Source organism: Ambystoma mexicanum, chromosome 9 (genome assembly GCF_040938575.1).
Source record: "Ambystoma mexicanum isolate Mex_15411 chromosome 9, UKY_AmexF1_1, whole genome shotgun sequence".
NCBI lineage: Eukaryota > Metazoa > Chordata > Amphibia > Caudata > Ambystomatidae > Ambystoma > Ambystoma mexicanum.
Genome location: NC_090931.1, coordinates 518,561,174 through 518,573,676, shown reverse-complemented (window position 1 = coordinate 518,573,676; position 12,503 = coordinate 518,561,174). Strand labels below are relative to the sequence as shown.

General features: G+C 41.6%; 1 protein-coding gene across 2 annotated transcripts in view; it reads left to right on the top strand.

The window, feature by feature from the left end:
- Positions 1–11,958, top strand: part of USP32 (ubiquitin specific peptidase 32) — a 3,569,419-nt gene extending 3,557,461 nt beyond the window's left edge. For both annotated transcript variants that reach the window (XM_069615070.1, XM_069615069.1), the window contains exon 34: positions 9,109–11,958. In XM_069615070.1, coding sequence (XP_069471171.1) covers positions 9,109–9,282 — 174 coding nt within the window. In that variant the 3' untranslated portion in view covers positions 9,283–11,958. The remainder of the gene's footprint in view (positions 1–9,108) is intronic.
- The last annotated feature ends 545 nt before the right edge of the window (positions 11,959–12,503 follow it).

Genomic DNA, 12,503 nt, shown 5'->3' with positions numbered 1-12,503 from the left:
ATACCACTGTCCTATATGTTCTTTAAATGGGTTGTTGGTATGGTATATAGACATGCTTTCGTAATAATCTGTGTACAAATTTACTAAATCGGGGGCAAAAGTTGCCCCCATACTCGTTCCATGGATTTGACGGTGGTACACTAGCCTGATTCGGTTTACCTTGTGGCTCACCCTGGTTATGTTTGGGGCCCTCTTTTGGATTGGAATTATTTGAATTCTCCTTGTTGTCTTTCTTGGACTGCTTTCCCTCTTCCTTCTTCTGAGTTGCCCCAGAATCCTTGTGAGTAGCCCTGTTGGCAACCCACAAGTCAGCAGCCTTAGCTAACTTCTTAGGATCTATCTCCTTTGAATCAGCCAAGTGCTGTCTAAGCTCAGGAGAGCAGGCATCAAAAATAGACTCCAATATTACAAGATTCCTCAAACCTTCATAAGTGTTCACTTTGTAACCCTTAACCCAAGCATCTAAGTTTTTCAAACAGTCACACACCCAGGTAGCCCAAGGGGTACCATCATGCTTTTTGAGGGTCCTAAACCTCTTAAAATACTGGGAAGGGGTCTTCCCAAACCTAGCTATTAATGCTAGTTTCACACACTCATAACCCTGCTTATCCTCCTCCCCAAACTCCATTACAGCATCCCTTGCAACAGGGGGAAGCCTAGAGAAAAGCCAAGGAATCAACTGATTCCCTGAGATACCTTGAATCCCATGATTGTACTCAAACAGCGCTAACCAATCCAAAACATCAAGTTTAGTCTCATACATACCAATCATTTCCTTTGGCATACGGGGTCTCTTAGGGCTGGAAGACCTAGAAGACTGGGAGAGAAGCATTTTCTAGAGACAGTTTCTTCATTTCTAGTTCATGATTCAGCTCCATTTTTCTGAGCCTTAACTCTTGATGTTTCATGGCAGTTTGTGCATCAATACGTTTCACTTCTAATTCAAGTCTCATTTTCTCAAGTGCTATAAATTTAGGAGTAAGTGTAGGACCTGTGGGGGTCCCTGTGGACAGAGGTGGTGCATTCTGAGCAGGCAAAGGAGTTGTAGGGTTTCCTAGCAAGGACTCATCTACTTCCTCGAAATTAACACTCTCAGAATCAGAAACATCAAAATCCACATTGGCTGGAGTGGTAGGCCCTTCTGACCCACTCTCCAGAATTTTTCCCATTAACTTTGCAACCAGTTCAGACTTTTTTCCTTTACCAGAGATATTCTTATCTCTACACATGGTTCTAAGAACCTCAGCAGTATAGAGTAAAAGAATCTCTTCAAAGTAGTTTTCCATACATGACATGATTTCTCAGTTAAATAGAATTAGTGGTGTTAGCCTTGTGGTTAGTTGAACCCAAGCAACAGCAGTACTCTAGGTGTAATCACTCTACTTCCAAATCCTCACCACTGTACACCAGTGTTAGGCAGAATCCTGTGCAGTGCCCTTAGGGACCACTACACACAATTAAGACCACAGGTGGCAATACAAGTTTTACCTTTGGTACAAGCCGTACTACTAAGTTATAGTGGTAGCAGTAGCAGAGCAGCCAGGCTTATCTCAAGAGTATATGAGCAGTAGCAGAGATTACACAAAGGGACCACAATTACTGTGGCTCAAGCAAACACTGATTCAAGGTTTCAGGTAAAAAATGTAAGTACATTTATTTTTAAACCATCAGTTATAAACACAACACTCTATTAAACTTTAAACAAAACCACACGTTAAATATACTACAACTAACCAATTCACTTTGTACAGTAAGTCTCAAGGTAAGTACCCTGTGTTTGAATGAACCGGTGTTATGAACAAAACACAATACCGCGGATACAATTGCAATCACTTTTTGACAGTTCGGTCTACTCAATAAACGCGTTAGGCAGACAGCATCGGGAAACACTCAGAAACAGGAGTTCAAAAGTCAAAGGGTTGGAGCTAGGGTTAAGTGACACCGGAGACCTGTTGCCGAAAATCACACCGTTAGACAGTTCACGATTCAGCGTAGCCCAAAAGTACTTTGATATTGTCAATGTTCGGAAGCAAAAGTTATAAGAAGGAGGGAAGACAAGGGGCGAGCCTTGAGGATGAAGAAAAGAGGGTTCACTCAGTTTCCTCGAGTAGAGCACAGTACCTTATTACAATGATGCAGCAGGTGCCCTGGAAGTTGTTCATGTTGGTTTCCAGCAGACCCACGATTCCTGGAGCTTCGTTGGGAAGGAAGACGTCTGAAGGGGGTCTGCACCACACAGGGATGAAGCCGGCAGCAGCGACAATGAATAAAAGATGTGCTCCTTAAAAACAGGAGAGACTCGGCAGGCGGCTATCCGGACCACTACAGCAGTGTGCAGCGATTTCGACCACGGCGGAGATCTCTGGCTGAAGAAGATGAGCTGGTTATCCCCACCAGGCTCAAGGGAAGAAGACTCCGGACTGGATCTCCTCTTAGTCATCAAAGGGTAGATAGCTCAGGACTGCAGCAGGGCTTCACCGGGATGGGGTAGTTGCAGCAGCCGTCGTTCTCTCTGCTTCTCTTCGGTTCCTTGTAGTTCCAGAGGCGACTCTGACTTCTAGCCCAAGAGACCTGCCTTTTATGCGCAAAACTCCCATTCACACAGCCTGGCTGTCAATCACGCAGCAGGGGGGTTGTCCAGCCGGGACAACCACCTCAGCCAATCATGGCAAAGTGCGACTTGGGTTTCCTAGGATACCCTGTGCAGGGTGTAACTACACCCTTCCCTCACATTCAGCCCACCTAGAGACCCAGGCGCCTTGAGGAGGGCTTCTCTGCAGAAGCCCGCCAAAAGACGGTGAACAAAGAAGGCAAACCTAGTTTGCCGCGCAAATTAAAACACAAGAAGGACTTTAACAAAAAGAAATGGTGAATAAACCCAACCGGAGCCAAAAGAAAGACAATTTGGTGAAGCGGGTTCATGTTCGAGGCTAATATAATAGCCAAGAAAAGTACCACGTTTATCTAATATAATCACGGTAGAAAAGTTAGGGTAGATACCACTGCCACCAGCCAAGTCTAAATGTTAAAAGAGCGAAACAATGCTCAGGGAGGTACAGACAGGAAAGGGGTACAGATTAGCCCTTTCCAGTACTCCATGTAAGATGGGGTGTACTGGGTCTGTGGTAAAGATGACTATGTAAAGTAAATGGCAACTTTACCTTTTTCTGGGGGACAGTAGTCAGCCCCAGCGAAATGTATTCAGAGGGAAGTCTTAAAGACAACCCTCGGTTACTACACTGAGGGTGCGGTGTAACCCATACAAGAACAGGGGCACCTGGAGTGGTGTGCTCCAGTGCCCAAGATCACACAAGGAGTAAAAACACATAGGCCAAAACATGTGTAAGAGTGGAAAAAGGATGTACACTCTTACCAGGTGGAAAAAATAAACTCCAGAAATCCAGCAAAGCTGCTGGGGGACTCACTAGGTGAGGGAAATTAGCAGTAGGAGGAGTATTCTCCCTAACAGTAACATTTTATTGCTCATTGAACATATATTTACCCATCGGTCACATGGTTAACTCAGGGGCCCATCTCAGATGCCAGTATCTAATGGAGTGATACAAGAAGTGGCCACAAGCTTAGGGACAGGCATAGTTGAAGGTGCACCATTTTGGTGGCAATTATTTTTAGACAATGAAGCAAATAGCCCATTCAGTTTTTGTAATTCTCCCAGAACACCCTTGAATTGACTGTCGATAGTGTTAATGATGATATCTTTGAACGAAGAGAAGGTATTTTCCAGTTGGTTCAAGAACTTATTCTTGTCTACATCACTGGCTGGCACTTATATCCAGGTCAAAGGCGCATGTTTGTGTGCCTCTTTCACCTAGAGGGGGCCGAGCCCACGATTTGGGCATCCATTTGGACAGCATGTTTTCCTGATTCCTATCGGCAGCACTCCACAGGATTTATGTCTCCTGGGGCGAGTTAGAATCCTCCACAGTGGTTCCATGCCACACACTCCCCCTTTTTGACAGGAGGGTTACCTCGCTGCTATTTGTGTATTCAAGAGGTCCCAGGAGCAGGGCTTGTTTTTTCAATCCCCACTGTTATGCAGTTCTTGCAGGGTTTGTGTAACCAGTTTCCTCCCCGCTAGTTTGTGGTTCCGGCGTGGCATTTGAATTTAGTTTTAACTTTTCTCAAGGGCGCCCCGTTTGAGCCCCTTACTTCCTGTTCTATGAGATTGCTCACCCATAATGTGATTTTCCTGGTTGCCATCACTTCTGTGAGACGGGTGAGTGTGAGCTCTAGGCGTTGCCTGTTTTACCTCCTTATTTGTTTTTTTCCAAAGAGAAGGCGACTTTGAGAGTGAGGCCCTCCTTTTTGCCGAAGGTGGTCTCCTACTTCCATCTCTCTCAGAAGATCCATCATCCTCTGTTTTGCCCTCCACCTCACCCTTCCGAGGCAGAGGAACGATTCCATCGGTTGGACCCGGCAATTGCCCTTAAATTCTAATTATCTTGTACTCTCGTACTAGGGAGGCTAGGAAAGATGACCAGCGTTTTGTTGGTTACGCGGATACTCGTGCTGTCAGCGCTGTGACCATACAGACCATGTCCAGGTGGATCATTCTCTGCATCTAAGAATGCTGTGATCTGGCTGGATGTACCTGAGGGTTTCAGAGCTAGTTCTACCAGAGGAATGGCTGCCACCTCTGCTCTGCAGAGGTGGGTCCCTGTCCTGGACATTTGCCAGGTGGCAATGTCGGCGTCTCTGCACACGTTCGCTAACCATTACTGCTTGAGATTCCCTTGCTGGCCAGGATGCCGTTTTGGTAGGGCAGTCCTTCAGAGATTTCTGTCTTAGGTGGTATCCTTGCTTTCCTCCCTCCTCCAGATGACATACTGCTTTGGAGCCTGATAGATGAGGAATCAGTGGCAGAAAGCAATCCGTTAGAAGAACAAATGATTTACCTCTCTGTAATGTTCTTTCTGATGGATGTTCCTGCCACGGATTCCTCATCACCCTGTCTACTTGCCCCTCTTGCGGGAAGCTAGTACACCATTGGTTCTACAGTCCCTCCGTGTCGGAGTGCTAGGGAAAAGGTGTGGCACTGAGGTCATGGGGCGCGGGCTGCTACTTATACTGGCCCTAGGGTCCTTTCCGGTGCAGGATGCATAGAGGCTGTCGAACGGACTCAATGTAGAGCCGTGCAGTGCCCCCTGGCAGCGGAAAAGCTTCCAGAGAATTGCTGTGCTGCAATAGCGATATCATAGATGAGGAATCCGTGGCAGGAACATCCATGAGAAAGAACATTACAGAGAGGTAAATCATTTGTTCTTCGCCACCTTTCTTGCAGTTTGCAAAAGAAAAAGTTACTTTGAGGGGTAAGCCCCTCCTCTTGCCGAAAGTGGTATGAGAATGCCACCTACAGTGAAATATTAATCATTCAGTATCCTTTCCTCTTCCACATCCCTCAGAAATGGAGGAATGGTTCCAGAGGTCAGATCCTTAGGGAGCCATAACATTATACTTGTCTAGGACTAAGGTATGTGAGCTTCATGATCAGTTTTTCATATTTGTATTTCTTTGTATTTGTTTATTATTTGTATCGAGCACCTAACCCTGAGGTACCTGGGTGCTGGAAAGCTTAACATGTTACAGACATAATTACATACATAAAGGTACATAGGGGATCAACCGGTAGGTCGACCAAGGTTACAGATAGGTCTGGCAGTCAATAAAAACAGAAAAAGGGCACAGCAATCAGAACCATGAAGATAAAATAAAGGTCCACTGGCCGCCTGCAGCTTATTTGTTAGACTTGTCAGTGTGCCAGATCTTTACTCTGGTTTTGAAAGCACTGAAGGAAGGTTCCATTCTAATGGTAGGCGGTAGGGAGTTCCAGGACTTGGCGGCTTAGACAGGGTTTTGTAAGTCCCAAAAAAGGTAGAGTCGTAAATAACCAAGCAAACCATCTCACTGTGGATTATTCTCTGTATAGAAATGTGCTATGAGTTGGCCCACAAGGAGGTTTCAGTAGATTTAAGAGCACATTCCACATGGGGCCATGCAGCGACATCCGCACTGCAAAGAGATGTTCCAGTGTGAAACATCTGTCAGGTGGCCACATGGGCTTTGTTGCACACCTTCAAGTCCTTGGCTGGCAAAGATGTGCAAGTAGGTATATCCTAGTGTAACCTTGGAGTGTAACCTTTAATTGGTATTCTCTTCAGCTTTCCCACCTGTGGATTTCTCTAAACACAGCTTCCAGAAGAAGGTGGTAACCATTAGAAGAAAATATTACCTCCAGTCATGTTTTTCGTCTGATGTATGTGTCCATTCCTCCCACAGATTCCTACATTCCCACTTGCTTACCCATCAAATCTGATTATAAATGTTTCTGATGGGAATTTTTCAAATGCTTTTTATGTACCTTGTTGGGAGTATGCACGCTGCAATTCTGCTTTTCCTTGCATACACTTGTAGGTTTTAGTTGGAACTGGAGAAAATGGTGCCAGTGGCGTGTGTGTGACATCGCTTCTGGCACAAGGCGCGCCAAGGAGTTAAGATGAGACTGATTTTAGAGCTGCGCAGTGCCACCTAGTGTCTAGAGAAAAACAACCTGAAGAAGACTGCACCTGGACTGAATTCAGAAGATTAGGAATTGTGTGTGGAATTAATGTACACGTCAGAAAGGACATTACTGTATGTTAAGTAATTTGGTCTTTAGAGTGGATAATATCAGCTGGTTTGCTTGTCCTAGGAAGGGAAGATATTTTGCACAAACACACCATTTCGGAGTGTATTTGGTTATACATTAAGACTTTTTAAGAGCTTGCTCAAAAGAAAGTACCATATGGCTGAGGTCCACAATACTAGAGGTCTGTCAGCTACTACTGTTCTGCAGAGAGGAGAGCCAGTGCTGGTTATTTACCAGGTGACCACACAGGCATGCTTGCATACTTTTGAAAAGCATTACTGCTTAACACTTTGGCCATAGAGCAGGATTGGAAATTGAGGGGAGCTGGGAGCTATTTAGCTCCTGCTTGTAGCCTAGAAGAGCCTGGTTAGCTTGACACCAACAGCTGCCAGGAGCTACTTTTGCCTGACCAGGCCAACTGATACCGAACACACACACACCTGTTAAATTTATTTGTGTTTGGGACAATCTATAAAAAAACATTAGGACATATCTACATTGCATTTAAAGCTTAAAGGGTGATACATAATGGTTCAAATGATTTACATTACAGTTTACATCTTAAGTGGATGTTAGATTTGGAGAACATTACGTACTAGCTACTTGTTTCCCTGTGGTAGCCCCTGGTCACTGTTTTCACTGTTTATTGTGCGATACACAGGAGCTGCTTTTAGCTCCTGCTTATCAAATATTAATTTCTAACCCTGTAGAGGATTCACATTTTAGGTCTACTGGACAGAATTTCCTTCTGTGTGTTCTGTTCTTCGTATGCTTTATTGCATTCTTGTTCGTTACTGCTTTGGATTTCTTTCAAGTGAGGACATCTGTGGGAGGGAGGTAGCCATTGAAAGAAAGAGTTGCAGTCATGTGTTATCTGATGGACATTGTATTCCTCCCACAGATTTTGAATCGATCCTCCCTAGCATACCTTCAAAGAGATAACTTGTAATATGATTTTTTTATGTCGCGCCGAGAAGCCCGCAGGCATTGGGGCGCGTACATTTAGATACAGACACAAAGAATTAGACAGGACATCGGCTTTCTAGTACTAATTCCCTACTTACTATATTTAAAAATAGTTTTTAGTTTTTTTCTGAAACTCCTGTAGTTTTCCTCTAGTTTGAGTTTAATCGGAAGACCGTTCCAAAGTCTGGACTGCTCTGACAGGGAAGGATCTTCCTAATCCGTTGGCTCTTTTAGCTGTTGTGCATGCAATTTGTCCCTGTGTCCCTTATCGTAGGGATTGGCTCGGGGTATAAGGAGCAATCCGTTCCTTCAAGTAGGCAGGTGCCTGATCAAATAGGCATTGATGTACCAGGGTCATATTTTGAAAGGTGATCCCGTCTTCTACTGCTAGCCAGTGCAAGGCTTTCCTGTCAGCTGTAACATGATCCCTTCTGCCTAACAATTCGTACCGCATTCTGATGTTGCAGTTCTATAATTCATTAGCATATTTGCCTATGAATAACATGGAACTGAGGTCTCTGGGCTCATGTAGTTTCACCTATGTATGAAGGACATAATTGCTGGTGTTGTGGGGGCCATTGGCACTATAACAGACTCAGTGGGGAGCCGCATGTTGACCCCCCTATTGGCATAGGAAAAAGTTTCAGAGTCAGTCTATGCCTGGTCGTTATTTCAAGAAATTGATTAATGTATTGATTGATTTCAGGCATTTATAATGTTCACTCATACAAAATAACTTTCTTAAACTGAGATGAACAATCTGTTGGGAAAATACTATACCATATCGATTAGAAAGAAAATTACCAAAGGTGAGCGACTTGTTCTGCTTTGATGCGCATAAAGTTTTAAAAAAGAAAACTGAAGGTAATCTGTCAGAGCACTGTATTGTAGGGAATCGTTTTACATGAAGTCTGAGTCTCCTTAAAAGAGCAGTGTCATGTAGACACACAGTAATAAGTATATTATATTAACTTTAACACAAAAGTGCAGTAAAATTAAGTTTGAATGAGTGTTTTCTAAAAGCACTCAGGGGTTCTAGTTTTTTGTATGGTAGAATTTCAAAGTATGAGTCTAAGCATTATACTCGTGCTAGAGATCCAGTAGTACATGTGCCTATCAATTTCTCATTTTGCGTTTGATATTATTGACAAATAGTGTGAGTACAGGTATGTGGGGCAGAGAGACTAGCATGGTAACGCTTTTTTCTTTACCTTGACATTTATGCAAGATTACATGTTTCTTTTTCAGTTTTGAACAATGTATACATTAAATTCATATTGTCAATCTGCTGGTATTTGATCAGAAAAAATGTGATTTTGAATACATAAATTCAATGACGATTTCACTAGCAGGTTTGCATTCCAAAGGCTTTAATGTATGTTGTCATTCAATAAAGCTAAAATATGATTCACAGGAAAATCAGATTTTTGAATGCAAGCACCAAACCTTTGCACTATTCATTCAGAGTGCTAAAAATGTATTTCTTTCCTTCAAAGGAACTACATCCTGATGAAATTGACACTGACTCTGCTTACATCCTATTCTACGAGCAGCAGGAGGTGAACTATGCACAATTTCTCCCAAAGATCGATGGCAAAAAGATGGCAGACACAACCAGCATGGATGAAGATTTTGAATCTGATTACAGAAAGTACTGTGTTATACAGTGAACCAATGTTCTTCCATGTATAGTGTGGTGGGAGGGTGGGATCGGGAAGGAAAGGCATTCCAGCAAACATTTGGCAAGCATTCAGTGGAAGTGGATGACTGGAAATGTAGATGTCATATCAGCTGACTCTTAAGCACAAGGGAAATCGCTATTCAAAGTCATTAGGCTCTGAAATTTCATTGTGTGCTGTACAATTCAACAATGAAGGACATTTTTTTAAACATATACTTTTTCTTAAAGTATACAGTTATGAACCAAATTGGACCAAATAACGATCCTATGAAGCAGCCCAAACGGTCTTAAAACAGATTAGCTGCAGATTTATCGACATTGGTCCAGAAACACAATAAGACTGTCTTGCATTAAATATAATAATTTGTAGTGTTGTAGTGTTATCTTTGGATGACATGATCTGCTACCTCCTGTGTCTACATACTTAAATTGTTTTGTCAACTTATAAGAGCAAAAAAACGTTGATGTCAGTTGCACAAAAAAGCATTCAGAAACTGGAGTACTAGTACGTTCTGGTTTTGCGATTTTTGAAAGGATTTTTTTCATCCAAGGATTTCAATATATAATCATAACATTTAAAACTTGTCATGCTTGAATGTTTAGTAAACCACAGCCAAATGTAACTTTAATAGAGGCATATTGGGTGCATTAAGAGGTTTATGCAGTGTTCTTTCCCCTTGAAAGTTATGAGTGGAATTAGACATTTATATGACAAGATAGTCCAGTTAGCATTTAGATCTATCTCCTAGTGCATGTGTGAAACTGGCGTCAAATGCCCCACTTCAGAATGGCTCCACTTCAGAATGACACCACTGTGCTCGACCCGTGGTACCTGTTATTTCATTTTACAGGCCGAACAACTTTGTTTTCCCATTTTTGTCATTGTTCCTACAAACTCGCTCATCCTGGTGTGCTTCAATTGTACAGCTAATCTTGAGACCTCTGCACTATAGTTGTCCTCTGGACTATCAGGTGAGGTGACATTAATAGGAATGTATGATGTGGCGGACAGCTGAGCATACTTGTGTCAGCTTCACTTGAAGCCCTGTATTTCGTCCAGTGTGTTCCTTCTCAGGACAAGAAAGCACTGAAGTAGTGTACCTGCGAGGCGTAGCATTATCAGCTAAATGTATTTTATTGCTTGTCAACCAGCTGGCATTTGGTGCAGTATTTACTACTTCCATACCACACTTAGGGTTATAAGCACCTGCTATTCTGTACTGATCTTTAGTCAGCACTAAGGTCAGGATCCTTTACCCAACAAAACATTGTGCCTTTCTGGAAATGTTTGGCTTGATCTCCTGAGCCACCTGTCTGGCTTTATAATTCGGGTTTTAGCCAGACTTTTCCATTGTTTGTGCTTGAAAATATATCCCATCTTCGTTGCAAATTAAGCTACAGTTATTCCGTGGTGTTAATTTGATATTTCTAATGTATTGAGAACTCTAGTTTTTAAATGTATGAATCTTTGGAAAGCACAAACACCATGTATTCCCTAATGCTATTTTTTTAAAATAGTTGTCCAGTTTTTCCACTGTTTGGTTTTTAAAAAGAAAATGTGAAAGACTTAATTGCTGTTGAATGTGATTAAACATGAGTGGCATTTTATATTCTATCCATATCAAGGGATACATTGTTCTGCAAAGGAAAATACTAATATTAAGCATATTTGTCTTTTCTTCATAGTGAACATCTGTAATTGTTTTGAATGTTTTATGAATAGTTTTAGCAGCCTTATTAAACAAGATTTGGGGTAACAATCTCTTAGGAGCTGTGTGCGTGTTCTAACATATTAAAGTTGCTAAGTAGAGAACACATTTATTTTAATAGCTGATCCAATGCCTGTTTAATTTTATTGTGAAATTTGAGAACAGATATGCTACCTTATACACGTAACGATCAGGGTTTGGTTTAATTGATAATACAGTTTCCGCCGTAAACTGTATTTAACAAGTCAAGTGACCCAGTCATTTGACAAAAGTAGTGAGTGTGTATTTCCATCAGTCAGGTACATAATTTGTGTTGTACTTTGTATTGCCCCATTGATACATTTTACTGAAATGCCAAAACATGAATGCAAGTGGTATGCATCATTGTTGAAAAATAGTATCATACATAATCCGTCCAAAAGGGACATTTTAATAGTTTGAGGAAGTTAGTATTTAATTTGCCCGTAAGTGTTTCCCTGTTAACGGTATTTCTATTCTAGAAATGACCCAAAAAATACATCTATTACAAAATGTTAGGTGGTTAATACCCAAAATCCCACAGATGACAGTTGAATTCCATGACAAATGTATCCTGCCCTTTTTTTTGGCAAATTCAGTGATACAATGAGAGATGCTAAAATGGTTGTTCAGTGCCATTTCATTTATGCTTCATCTTCTATGTCCGTTTTGTTGGTTGTAATTATTATTTTGTAAATTAACTTAATTCATTTATAAACAAGAGAATAATTAAATTAACTTTTTTCATTTTGTATAATTGTGTATAAAAAAAACTTGACAATGCACTGAATCTAAAAAGATTTTTATGTACAGAATGCGGTGTAAATATATTGTTGATGTATTGGAAATTGAACTGTATAAAAAGTATTGGTAATTGTATATTGTGGCCTTGTTTATCTGTAACTATTACTCAAACAAATTAAATACTGTGGATGCAATTTAAGCGTATAGTCTTCCTCTATTAGGAACGTTGACTCCAATGTTGTATTATTCTTTTGCTTAGACATTGCATGTTTATGGGTCATCTATGTGTTGTTGGAAAATAGGTTTGTAACTAAGAGCCTCATTTAGACCCCAACCACATTTGCTTATGCAGCCGGGCAACTGGTGATTTTTTTAATTGGAGGGATGTGAATGTTTCCCCAAAATATGAGGGTTCGACCAAGCGCATCGGGAGAAGCCAGAACCAAGCAAGGCAGGCGCGGGGGAAACATTTACATTTTCTGTGAATAAATTAGGTAGAAATCCAGTCTGCAATGGATTTTGTAGGGTAGCACATGAACAAATCAGATAGATGCAAGTCATCAAATTGCACAGGAGCATTTGTCTCATTTTCGTGATGCCTTTGCACACGATATATGCGAGTTTAAAAAACATGTTCATGTTGTCTGTGCCTATACATGTCTGTGGACCAATATATACCAGTATTACCATAAAAGAACATACTTGTGTTGGCTTAACAGTATCAAATGCCATGACGCAA